We start from the raw sequence: 12154 nt of genomic DNA, 5'->3' as shown, positions 1-12154 counted from the left end.
GCTGGCGCTCTGGCCTGGTGTGGGCTCGGCCCCGGGCGGGCTACTTGCAAGCACAGGGCCCACGGTGAGGGGCTGCTGCACCGAGCACCAGGGAGCCTGGCTGGCTTGGCTTTGGGGGGTAGGCAGGGCCCTTTCTCCTACACCACACAGGCTGCAGAGCTGACAGGCGCCTCAGCCTCTCTGCCGGGGCTTGGATGCGCCTCCCCGCCTCTGGGCTCAGCTGCCCACCGCTGGAGACTGCTAATGTAGAAGTGGTTTATGGGGTGTCCCCATCCCAGGGGCTCCAGGCTGCTATGCCTCAGTTGCCTGCAGCTAGCTGGGCCTATGCTGGCCTTGGGTGTTGGGCCTGGCCAGCCGGCAGGAGGGGCAGGTCAGGCTCCTAAATGGCTGCAGAGCATTGAGCTTGGGCTCAAGCGGCTGGCCCATGCTGCAGCCCCTTGCTGTGAGGCACGAGCACTCAGCACATGCCCACGCCCGCTGTAGGGTTCCTGAGGCTTAGCCCCATGCCAGGCTGAGCTTCACCGTGCGCTCGAGGCACAGGCCGGGGGCAGGGTGGCAGCTGCTGTGGCTCTCGGCAGCCCCAGGCACCATTCCTGGCAGCTAAACTCACCCGGAGGCTGGCAAGGCAAGAGCAGCAGTGCAGGGTGGCTGCCCTGGGCGTGCTAAGGGCTGGGCTGGGCTCCAGCCAGTGCGGGCCTTCTTGTCAAAACATCCCAGCTGGTGCCTGGCCATGGGAGCCCCTCCTGCCCCAGGAGCCCTCTGCCCTCCCAGCTGCAGGAGACCTTGCACCTGGGCCCAAGCTGTGGGGCACCCAGCCCAGAGCTCAGTGCCCCTGGGTTGCAGGCAGACTTGGCCCCTTTCATGGCAGTGCTAGCTCCAGCAGGCTTGGACAAAGGGCTGGCTGGGGCCTCACTCCACCAGCTGGCATCAGTCAGGCCTCTGGGGGCAGGGGAGAACCCTGAGCTGCCAGAGACCCTGCTGGGTCCTGCCCCCCCTCCCCAGTGGGTCCCAGAGGAGCCTGGGGGTTCAGAATCCTGGACAGTCTCCTGCTGCTGGGGGGATGCAGGGAGGTCGCTGGTTGAGTCTTCTGCATCCTCACCCCATAACTCAGGCAAACTCCTCTCAGCTTCTGCAGCTGCCCCACACTCGGCCTAGTCAGGTCAGCCAGGCAGGCACTGGAGGGAGCCCGGTATCCCAGCAGGGCCGGAGCACCACTCCGGGGGAGGTAGGCCTGCCAGGGCGGGGAGGCCTTGGGCAAGGAAGTGCAGCCCTGGCCCTGGCCCTGGCCCAAGCCTGCCTGGGGTCCAGTGGCCTCCTGTTCTGCGGCCTGGGGGCTCGGCTGCAGGGGGAGCTGCTGGTGCTCTGGGGGGGGGGGGGGCAGGCTGGGATCCCTGGAGCTGCTGCCAGGGCGGCCCTGTGCTGGGGGGGGCACGAGGCGCGGCCCCTCCCCCTCCTGCCAAAGCCCCTTGCGGGGCAGTGAGCTGCGAGAGGCGGGGGGGGCCCTGCAGCCCCCCCCCGGCCGGGCCCGCGGGCCTTTCCCACCCACGTGCGGAACCCGGGGAGGTAGGAACGTGCCCCGAGGCGCGTGCTAGCGAGGCCCCGCCCCCTCCGCAGGCCCCGCCCCGCGAAGCAGCCCTTGTTCCGGGAGTGGGGCATGCTGGGTAGCGGCCGTCGCTGGTCGGGGGCCTCCAGCGCCTAGAGCGTCGCTGCTCCCGCGCGGACCCGCCGGGCCATAGAGACGCGCGGCGGAGGCCAGAGCGCCCCGCCCACCATAGAGAGCGGGGCCAGCGCGCCGCCGCCGCGTCCTCTGCCCGCCCCCGAGCCGGGCGCATGCATCCCCTTCCCGCCGCCATCGCCGCCGCCGCCGCCGCCATGCTGCCCGCCCGCCCCCTGGCCCGGCCCTGCCTGCGGGCGCTGCGCCTGCTGCTCCGGTACCGCCCGGCGGGGGGCGCGGGCCGGGGGCGGGGGCGGGGCTGAGCCGGGGGGGCTGAGCCCGGGGGCGGGGCTGAGCCTGGGGGGGGGAGCCCGGGGGCGGGGCTGAGCTTGGGGGGGGAGCCCGGGGGGCGGGGCTGAGCCGGGGGCGGGGGGGAAGCCCGGGGGGGATCCCGGGGGCGGGGCTGAGCCGGGGGGCGGGGCTGAGCCTGGGGGGGGATCCCGGGGGCGGGGCTGAGCCTGGGGGGGGGGGAGCCCGGGGGCGGGGCTGAGCCTGGGGGGGAGCCCGGGGGCGGGGCTGAGCTGGGGGCGGGGCTGAGCCTGGGGTGGGGAGCCCGGGGGCGGGGCTGAGCCTGGGGGGGGGAGCCCGGGGGCGGGGCTGAGCCTGGGGGGGGAGCCCGGGGGCGGGGCTGAGCCTGGGGGGGGGGGGAAATCCCGGCGTGTGTCGGAGGGAGCCGAGGCCTGACGGGGTGTCTCCCTGCGGCAGGCAGCAGCTGCCCGGAGCCAGCGCCGTGCGGAGGCTGAGGACCGGCAGCCCCCACGGGGCGGAGGCGCTGGCCAGCGCCCCCCTGGATGGCGCCCCCAAGGAATATTCCCCTAAGGTCCAGCAGCTGGTGCAGGACATCGCCAGCCTGACGCTCCTGGAAATCTCAGACCTCAACGAGCTGCTGAAGGTGGGCGAGGCTTGGCCGGGGGCGCGGCCGGGGGGCACCATTTAAAGATTTGGCCTCCAGCTTATGTTGCCTGTTCCCTCCCTCCCCTGCCAGGCTCCCATTTTGCCCCCACCAGCTGCTCCCTGGAGCTCCCAGCTGTTTGCTGCTGCCTCTCGGAGGGACTGTCGCTTGCATCAGGCCAGCTCCAGGAGCTGCTGCACAAGGAAGAGGCCTGGCCCATAAACCTTGGCAGAAATGGGGGGGCATGACCCTCTGTGACCCCCCCCACTTATCACCTCTCCCACTCTGCATAGCTGGGCAGGGTTGTACTAAGTTGGGGTATGCTCCCCCCCCCAGCAGGGAGGAAGGCAGGATCCTGGGGTGGGTAATTCCCAGGGCACAGATTGGGGCTGTTCCTCCATCCCTTTTCTCCCTGGGAGCACCGGGCAGGCTTGAAGTGCTGTTGGTTACACTGCACCGTGTCCTCCTCTGCAGAAGACACTGAAGATCCAGGACATGGGGCTGATGCCGATGGGTGGAATGATGCCCCCAACTGCAATGCAGTCAGCTGCTCAGGTAACTCCCAGGTGCTCCGCACTGTCCCTGACAACGGCGGGGAAGGAAGCTGCTAGCTAGGCAAGGCGGGCTTTGCTTGCAGCTCGTGTCTTGGCAATAGTAGTTCTAGTGTGTCTGAGAGCATGGGCTGGTTCCTAGCTGACCAGAAGCTCTGCTAGGCGTCTCCCTACCGCCGTGGTGCTGGACCAGGCCCTGGCGTGCTGGTAGAAGTGTCGGTCGTGGCGCACCTCTGCGCGCTGCGGGGCCCCTCTGCAGGCTCGCAGGGAGGCGAGTGACTAGCTCCCCAGCTGGTCAGAAGGGACTGCCCGTCAGGCCCTGGGCATGGCAGGGCGGAGGGACCCTGGCCTCCTAGGTTTGTGTTGGTTCCAGGTAGAAGAGGAGGAGGAGGTCGTCAAGAAGCCGGAGAAGATTCATTTCACGGTCAAGCTGACTGAGGCGAAGGCGGTGGAGAAAGTCAAGCTGATCAAGGAAGTGAAGAACTGCATGCAGGGGCTGAACCTCGTGCAGGTGAGGGACGGTGGGTGCTTCTGGTCACTCGTGGAGCAGCCCCTCCCGGCAGCCGTGCTGCGAGCACCGAGCCTCTTCCCCGGGGGCTTTGGACACCGGCACGTGAGCCGCCCCCAGAAGAGCAGCGTGGGCTCCTGGGGGCTGAGCCACACTGCGTCCCTGGGCTCCACATGCCGGGGGAAGTGCCTGCTCCCACTTGCCTCACCTGTCCCTTCTTGCCCAGGCTGGGCCGGGTGCGTGATGCACATTCTCACCACCGGGTGGCAGCAAACCCACCGTGTGAGAGGCTGAATCCCACACGGACCCCCCTGCATTAGGATCACCCCTCGCTGTACCCTCGGCCCCGGTGCATTGGGATCTCCCCACGCTGTACCCACGGCGCAGGGCGGACACGCGGGGCCCGGTGCATTGGGATCACCCCACGCTGTACCCACGGCGCAGGGCGGACACGCGGGGCCCCGGTGCATTGGGATCTCCCCTCGCTGTACCACGGCGCAGGGCGGACACGCGGGGGCCCGGTGCATTGGGATCTCCCCACGCTGTACCCACGGCGCAGGGCGGACACGCGGGGCCCGGTGCATTGGGATCACCCCTCGCTGTACCCACGGCGCAGGGCGGACACGCGGGGCCCGGTGCATTGGGATCTCCCCTCGCTGTACCCACGGCGCAGGGCGGACACGCGGGGCCCGGTGCATTGGGATCTCCCCTCGCTGTACCACGGCGCAGGGCGGACACGCGGGGCCCGGTGCATTGGGATCTCCCCTCGCTGTACCACGGCGCAGGGCGGACACGCGGGGGCCCGGTGCATTGGGATCTCCCCACGCTGTACCCACAGCGCAGGGCGGACACGCGGGGCCCGGTGCATTGGGATCACCCCACGCTGTACCCACGGCGCAGGGCGGACACGCGGGGCCCGGTGCATTGGGATCACCCCTCGCTGTACCCACGGCGCAGGGCGGACACGCGGGGCCCGGTGCATTGGGATCACCCCACGCTGTACCCACGGCGCAGGGCGGACACGCGGGGCCCGGTGCATTGGGATCTCCCCTCGCTGTACCACGGCGCAGGGCGGACACGCGGGGCCCGGTGCATTGGGATCTCCCCTCGCTGTACCCACGGCGCAGGGCGGACACGCGGGGCCCGGTGCATTGGGATCTCCCCTCGCTGTACCACGGCGCAGGGCGGACACGCGGGGCCCGGTGCATTGGGATCACCCCTCGCTGTACCCACGGCGCAGGGCGGACACGCGGGGCCCGGTGCATTGGGATCACCCCTCGCTGTACCCACGGCGCAGGGCGGACACGCGGGCCCCGGTGCATTGGGATCACCCCTCGCTGTACCCACGGCGCAGGGCGGACACGCGGGGCCCGGTGCATTGGGATCTCCCCTCGCTGTACCAGGCGCAGGGCGGACACGCGGGGCCCGGTGCATTGGGATCACCCCTCGCTGTACCCACGGCGCAGGGCGGACACGCGGGGCCCGGTGCATTGGGATCTCCCCTCGCTGTACCCACGGCGCAGGGCGGACACGCGGGGCCCGGTGCATTGGGATCACCCCACGCTGTACCCACGGCGCAGGGCGGACACGCGGGGCCCCGGTGCATTGGGATCTCCCCTCGCTGTACCAGGCGCAGGGCGGACACGCGGGGCCCGGTGCATTGGGATCACCCCTCGCTGTACCCACGGCGCAGGGCGGACACGCGGGGCCCGGTGCATTGGGATCACCCCTCGCTGTACCCACGGCGCAGGGCGGACACGCGGGGCCCGGTGCATTGGGATCACCCCTCGCTGTACCCACGGCGCAGGGCGGACACGCGGGGCCCGGTGCATTGGGATCACCCCACGCTGTACCCACGGCGCAGGGCGGACACGCGGGGCCCGGTGCATTGGGATCTCCCCTCGCTGTACCCATGGCACAGGGCGGACACGCGGGGCCCGGTGCATTGGGATCACCCCTCGCTGTACCCACGGCGCAGGGCGGACACGCGGGGCCCGGTGCATTGGGATCACCCCTCGCTGTACCACGGCGCAGGGCGGACACGCGGGGCCCGGTGCATTGGGATCACCCCTCGCTGTACCCACGGCGCAGGGCGGACACGCGGGGCCCGGTGCATTGGGATCTCCCCACGCTGTACCCACGGCGCAGGGCGGACACGCGGGGCCCGGTGCATTGGGATCACCCCTCGCTGTACCCACGGCGCAGGGCGGACACGCGGGGCCCGGTGCATTGGGATCACCCCACGCTGTACCCACGGCGCAGGGCGGACACGCGGGGCCCGGTGCATTGGGATCACCCCTCGCTGTACCCACGGCGCAGGGCGGACACGCGGGGCCCGGTGCATTGGGATCTCCCCTCGCTGTACCCACGGCGCAGGGCGGACACGCGGGGCCCGGTGCATTGGGATCACCCCTCGCTGTACCAGGCGCAGGGCGGACACGCGGGGCCCGGTGCATTGGGATCACCCCACGCTGTACCCACGGCGCAGGGCGGACACGCGGGGCCTGGTGCATTGGGATCACCCCTCGCTGTACCACGGCGCAGGGCGGACACGCGGGGCCCGGTGCATTGGGATCACCCCTCGCTGTACCCACGGCGCAGGGCGGACACGCGGGGCCCGGTGCATTGGGATCTCCCCTCGCTGTACCACGGCGCAGGGCGGACACGCGGGGCCCGGTGCATTGGGATCACCCCTCGCTGTACCCACGGCGCAGGGCGGACACGCGGGGCCCGGTGCATTGGGATCTCCCCTCGCTGTACCACGGCGCAGGGCGGACACGCGGGGCCCCGGTGCATTGGGATCACCCCTCGCTGTACCCACGGCGCAGGGCGGACACGCGGGGCCCGGTGCATTGGGATCACCCCTCGCTGTACCACGGCGCAGGGCGGACACGGGGGGCCCGGTGCATTGGGATCACCCCTCGCTGTACCACGGCGCAGGGCGGACACGCGGGGCCCGGTGCATTGGGATCACCCCTCGCTGTACCACGGCGCAGGGCGGACACGCGGGGCCCGGTGCATTGGGATCACCCCTCGCTGTACCACGGCGCAGGGCGGACACGCGGGGCCCGGTGCATTGGGATCACCCCTCGCTGTACCACGGCGCAGGGCGGACACGGGGGGCCCGGTGCATTGGGATCACCCCTCGCTGTACCACGGCGCAGGGCGGACACGGGGGGGCCCGGTGCATTGGGATCACCCCACGCTGTACCCACGGCGCAGGGCGGACACGGGGGGGCCCGGTGCATTGGGATCACCCCACGCTGTACCCACGGCGCAGGGCGGACACGGGGGGGCCCGGTGCATTGGGATCACCCCTCGCTGTACCCACGGCGCAGGGCGGACACGCGGGGCCCGGTGCATTGGGATCTCCCCTCGCTGTACCCATGGCGCAGGGCGGACACGCGGGGCCCGGTGCATTGGGATCACCCCTCGCTGTACCCACGGCGCAGGGCGGACACGCGGGGCCCGGTGCATTGGGATCACCCCTCGCTGTACCCACGGCGCAGGGCGGACACGCGGGGCCCGGTGCATTGGGATCACCCCTCGCTGTACCCACGGCGCAGGGCGGACACGCGGGGCCCGGTGCATTGGGATCTCCCCACGCTGTACCCACGGCGCAGGGCGGACACGCGGGGGCCCGGTGCATTGGGATCACCCCACGCTGTACCCACGGCGCAGGGCGGACACGCGGGGGCCCGGTGCATTGGGATCTCCCCTCGCTGTACCCATGGCACAGGGCGGACACGCGGGGCCCGGTGCATTGGGATCACCCCTCGCTGTACCCACGGCGCAGGGCGGACACGCGGGGCCCGGTGCATTGGGATCACCCCTCGCTGTACCACGGCGCAGGGCGGACACGCGGGGCCCGGTGCATTGGGATCACCCCACGCTGTACCCACGGCGCAGGGCGGACACGCGGGGCCCGGTGCATTGGGATCACCCCTCGCTGTACCCACGGCGCAGGGCGGACACGCGGGGCCCGGTGCATTGGGATCACCCCTCGCTGTACCCACGGCGCAGGGCGGACACGCGGGGCCCGGTGCATTGGGATCTCCCCTCGCTGTACCAGGCGCAGGGCGGACACGCGGGGCCCGGTGCATTGGGATCACCCCTCGCTGTACCACGGCGCAGGGCGGACACGCGGGGCCCGGTGCATTGGGATCACCCCTCGCTGTACCCACGGCGCAGGGCGGACACGCGGGGCCCGGTGCATTGGGATCACCCCACGCTGTACCCACGGCGCAGGGCGGACACGCGGGGCCCGGTGCATTGGGATCACCCCTCGCTGTACCAGGCGCAGGGCGGACACGCGGGGCCCGGTGCATTGGGATCTCCCCTCGCTGTACCCACGGCGCAGGGCGGACACGCGGGGCCCGGTGCATTGGGATCACCCCTCGCTGTACCCACGGCGCAGGGCGGACACGCGGGGCCCGGTGCATTGGGATCTCCCCTCGCTGTACCAGGCGCAGGGCGGACACGCGGGGCCCGGTGCATTGGGATCACCCCTCGCTGTACCACGGCGCAGGGCGGACACGCGGGGGCCCGGTGCATTGGGATCACCCCTCGCTGTACCCACGGCGCAGGGCGGACACGCGGGGCCCGGTGCATTGGGATCTCCCCTCGCTGTACCCACGGCGCAGGGCGGACACGCGGGGCCCGGTGCATTGGGATCACCCCTCGCTGTACCCACGGCGCAGGGCGGACACGCGGGGCCCGGTGCATTGGGATCACCCCACGCTGTACCCACGGCGCAGGGCGGACACGCGGGGCCCGGTGCATTGGGATCTCCCCTCGCTGTACCCACGGCGCAGGGCGGACACGCGGGGCCCGGTGCATTGGGATCACCCCTCGCTGTACCCACGGCGCAGGGCGGACACGCGGGGCCCGGTGCATTGGGATCTCCCCTCGCTGTACCCACGGCGCAGGGCGGACACGCGGGGCCCGGTGCATTGGGATCTCCCCTCGCTGTACCCACGGCGCAGGGCGGCTGTGCAGGGCCCTCTCCACTCGCTGTGGGGTTTTGCTCCCTTAGGAGCAGGGCTGGTTTCTGTGCTGCATGCCACGTGGGTAGCCCTGGTCTAGTTTCAGACAGACCCAGGTGGCAACAATGATCAGGACGTAGAAAGACCAGAAATCCATCCCCAATATCCTGTTGTGATGGGGGAGCGCTGGGTGCAGAACAGTCCCAGCTATTCCAACATTGCCCCTTCTAATCCAGGCCTGGTAAGAAGCAGGCAACTCGCTACTCGTGTGGTGGAGAGAATTTGAAGGGGAGTCAGAGTGGCCAGTCCTGGAGCTACCCCCGCTGCAGGCAGCCTGGCTCTTACCGCGTTTAAACTGCCCCCCACTGCAGCGCTGCGGGTCCTGGACCCGGTGTGAGCCAGGCTGCCTGCCCGCCCGGCTCTTGCTACATTTAAACTGACGGGGTAGGTCCCCCGCGGCCGCGCCGCACGCGACCCGTCGCCAGCAGTAGCCAATCAGCATTTGCTCATCGGTTAATCGACTAAGGGACTGCTCTGTGGCATCCCGAGGCCTGTGTCTGTCTGACTGCGCGGGGACGTCTCCGCGGCCGCGTCTGTCCCGGGCTGTCCCCGACTGAGGCAAGATTCACCCACACGTGCCAGTGAGGACGGTGCTGTGCTGGGAGATGCCCTCCGGCCAGTGTAGTGGGGCTGGGTTGCCGGAGCCAGGGAGAGAGGCGGAGCGGCTACGTGGCCTTACAGCTGTAGCACAGACCTGGCCTGAGCCTGCTGTCTTCCAGCCTTTTCCCTTTCCTCTTCCCCTGCCTGCTGGCTGCTATCCAGCTGGGCCGGGGCAGTTTGGCCTTGTGGGTGGACTTTGGCCCTTCTGGCTACGCCTGTTCCGTAGGCTCAGCGGGGAACAAGCCAGATTCATTGAACCAGTGTGTCCATTGACCCGTCTAGTGTGGGCTCTCAGGTGACCGGGCCACGGCTCTTTCCTGCCTGTAGAAATACCCCAGCCCCCTGCTCCCTGCCTCCCCCAACCAAGAGCCCCAAGGTGCTTCCCACAACGGAAGTTGGTCCAGTGGAGATGGAGCCTCGTGGAGGGCTGGGCTGCAGTGTCCAGGCAGGAGGGTTTGGGGCAGAGCTCCACGTGCAACTGGTGCCTGCCAAGCTGCCTTGGTGCGAGGCTCCGCGGCGTGGTGTGTCTGTTGGCCAGGAGGAATCGGCAGTGGCTCGGGCGGTCTGGGACTGGAGCGGAAGAGCTGTCTGGTCGCACGCTGCGCTCGGTCCAGCCGGCCGAGATCCAAGGGCTGGTGCAGTCGGAGGGGATGTCTGTAGCAGACGGACCATCGGGGGTCATGCCGGGTGCAGGACACAGGTGCTGATACGGGGCCCTGGCCTGTGGGTTACTGAACGCTGGTTTCTCTTGCTCTCTGGCAGGCGAAGAAACTGGTCGAGTCGCTTCCACAAGAAATCAAGGCCAACGTGTCCAAAGAGGAGGCGGAGAAGATCAAGGCCGCGCTGGAAGCCGCAGGAGGGACAGTGGTTCTGGAGTGATGGCCCAGTGTCAGTGCTCAGGGACTAGTGTGCCTCCCGCCCGGGCCCACAGGGGCATCTGCCAGTGACTCGCAGGCGCCAGGGGCTGCGCTCGGCCCTGCTTTGCTGCAGTGGGCGCTGCTCTGCGAGGCTGGCCCCGCCGGAGGGGGGCTGCCGTGTGTACCAACACCACAGTGGACTCAATCTATTAAAGTGGGGGGTTTGTAAACCAGTGCTGTGTAAAAGCCCTGTCCTTCCTGAAACGGCTCCGCCAGGCCTGCGTGCCAGCCAGCAGCCCTCTGGTCTGCCCAGCTGCAGGGGGCTGTTGGGTGGGGGTGAGCAGGGTGCCCGGGTTTGACCCCTCTGCCGCTGGCAGGGGGCCTGGCTAATTGACAGGTGAGTGGCTGTGGCCGAGGGGCGGGTGCTTCTCTTGCAGCCTGACCTGATTGGGGCGTTGCTCTTCCCTGGGGGGAGGGGTGGGGGTGGGGCAGGTAGGACCTGCCAGCCCAGACAGGCCCTGCTTACGCTTGGCACAGAGCCACGCCGCTCGGGTGCCACCACAGCAAAACCAGCTGGGGGGGGAGCAGCTGCTGCCAAGTTGCTGTGTGCATGGGGGGGTGGTTCCTGCTGCTGAGGCTCTGGGGGGGGCGGTTCCTGCTGCTGAGGCTCTGGGGGGGGGGGCGGCTCCTGCGGCTGAGGCTCTGGGGGGGGGGGCGGCTCCTGCGGCTGAGGCTCTGTGGGGGGGGGCGGTTCCTGCGGCTGAGGCTCTGTGGGGGGGGGGCGGCTCCTGCGGCTGAGGCTCTGTGGGGGGGGGGCGGCTCCTGCTGCTGAGGCTCGGGGGGGGGCGGCTCCTGCTGCTGAGGCTCTGTGGGGGGGGGCGGCTCCTGCTGCTGAGGCTCTGTGGGGGGGGGGCGGCTCCTGCGGCTGAGGCTCTGTGGGGGGGGGCGGCTCCTGCGGCTGAGGCTCTGTGGGGGGGGGGGGCGGCTCCTGCTGCTGAGGCTCGGGGGGGGGGGCGGCTCCTGCTGCTGAGGCTCTGGGGGGAGGGGGCGGCTCCTGCGGCTGAGGCTCTGGGGGGGGGGCGGTTCCTGCTGCTGAGGCTCTGGGGGGGGGGCGGCTCCTGCGGCTGAGGCTCGGGGGGGGGGGCGGCTCCTGCGGCTGAGGCTCGGGGGGGGGCGGCTCCTGCGGCTGAGGCTCTGGGGGGGCGGCTCCTGCGGCTGAGGCTCGGGGGGGGGGGCGGCTCCTGCGGCTGAGGCTCTGGGGGGGGGGGCGGCTCCTGCGGCTGAGGCTCTGGGGGGGGGGGCGGCTCCTGCTGCTGAGGCTCGGGGGGGGGGGGCTCCTGCTGCCGTGGCTCTGGGGGGGGGGGCGGTTCCTGCTGCCGAGGCTCTGGGGGGAGGGGGCGGTTCCTGCTGCCGAGGCTCTGGGGGGAGGGGGCGGTTCCTGCTGCCGAGGCTCTGGGGGGAGGGGGCGGTTCCTCCTGCCGAGGTGCTGCAGGCTCAGGCCGGGCACGGGGTAGCTGTGGCCAAGCTGCTGTTCTCCACAGGGGCCCTGGCCGCTTGTGCAATGGAGCGGCGGGGGCTGGGCCGCCGGCTGGGGAAGGGGGGACCCGGAGCCTCGCGGACAGGCCCCTGGCCCCAGCGCTGCCCCCTCTGCCCCGCTACCTTCCCGGGCTGGAGGGGCGGCCCCCCCGCAGGAGGCCGGGCTGGGCAGCGGGGCGAGGCTCGAGCGGAGCTTTCCCCGGCTGCTGCCCCGCCCCTGCCAGAGCGTGGGGGCGGGACCCGGGGGGGGGCCGGGCCGAGCCCCCCGGAGACGAGCCGCTGACCCGGCGCTGCTGGGGGCGGGGCCGCCCTGGAACCTCGGCCCCCCCCTCCGGCGGGCGGGTCGCAAACGGGAAAGTCCTTTAAGGATCTTGTGGGCGGGGCCTGGCTCTGGACCCCGGGAGGGGGCGGGGCCTGGGGCGAAGGGGGGACCCGCCCCTAGCGCTGTGAC

The 12154-nt window shown here is 71.1% G+C and overlaps 1 protein-coding gene across 1 annotated transcript; it reads left to right on the top strand.

The window, feature by feature from the left end:
* The first annotated feature begins 1661 nt into the window (after positions 1–1661).
* On the top strand, positions 1662–10400 carry MRPL12 (mitochondrial ribosomal protein L12). The gene is made up of 5 exons (XM_075904188.2): positions 1662–1931; positions 2420–2606; positions 3081–3161; positions 3531–3668; positions 10073–10400. The coding sequence occupies exons 1-5, from the start codon at positions 1831–1833 to the stop codon at positions 10187–10189; spliced, it is 624 nt and encodes a 207-aa protein (XP_075760303.2). The 5' UTR covers positions 1662–1830; the 3' UTR covers positions 10190–10400.
* The last annotated feature ends 1754 nt before the right edge of the window (positions 10401–12154 follow it).

The sequence above is a fragment of the Pelodiscus sinensis genome, chromosome 20 (genome assembly GCF_052426305.1).
Source record: "Pelodiscus sinensis isolate ZL-2025 chromosome 20, ASM5242630v1, whole genome shotgun sequence".
Classification (NCBI taxonomy): domain Eukaryota; kingdom Metazoa; phylum Chordata; order Testudines; family Trionychidae; genus Pelodiscus; species Pelodiscus sinensis.
Note: the sequence above shows the minus strand (reverse complement) of the source record. Positions and strands in the feature narration are given on the sequence as shown.

Excerpts from the sequence above, each read along its gene's own strand:
- MRPL12 (XM_075904188.2), top strand. The coding sequence starts at position 1,831 with ATGCATCCCCTTCCCGCCGCCATCGCCGCCGCCGCCGCCGCCATGCTG. Across the intron at positions 2,607-3,080 it reads ACCTCAACGAGCTGCTGAAG|AAGACACTGAAGATCCAGGA; the intron begins GTGGGCGAGGCT and ends CCTCCTCTGCAG. Across the intron at positions 3,162-3,530 it reads CAATGCAGTCAGCTGCTCAG|GTAGAAGAGGAGGAGGAGGT; the intron begins GTAACTCCCAGG and ends TGTTGGTTCCAG.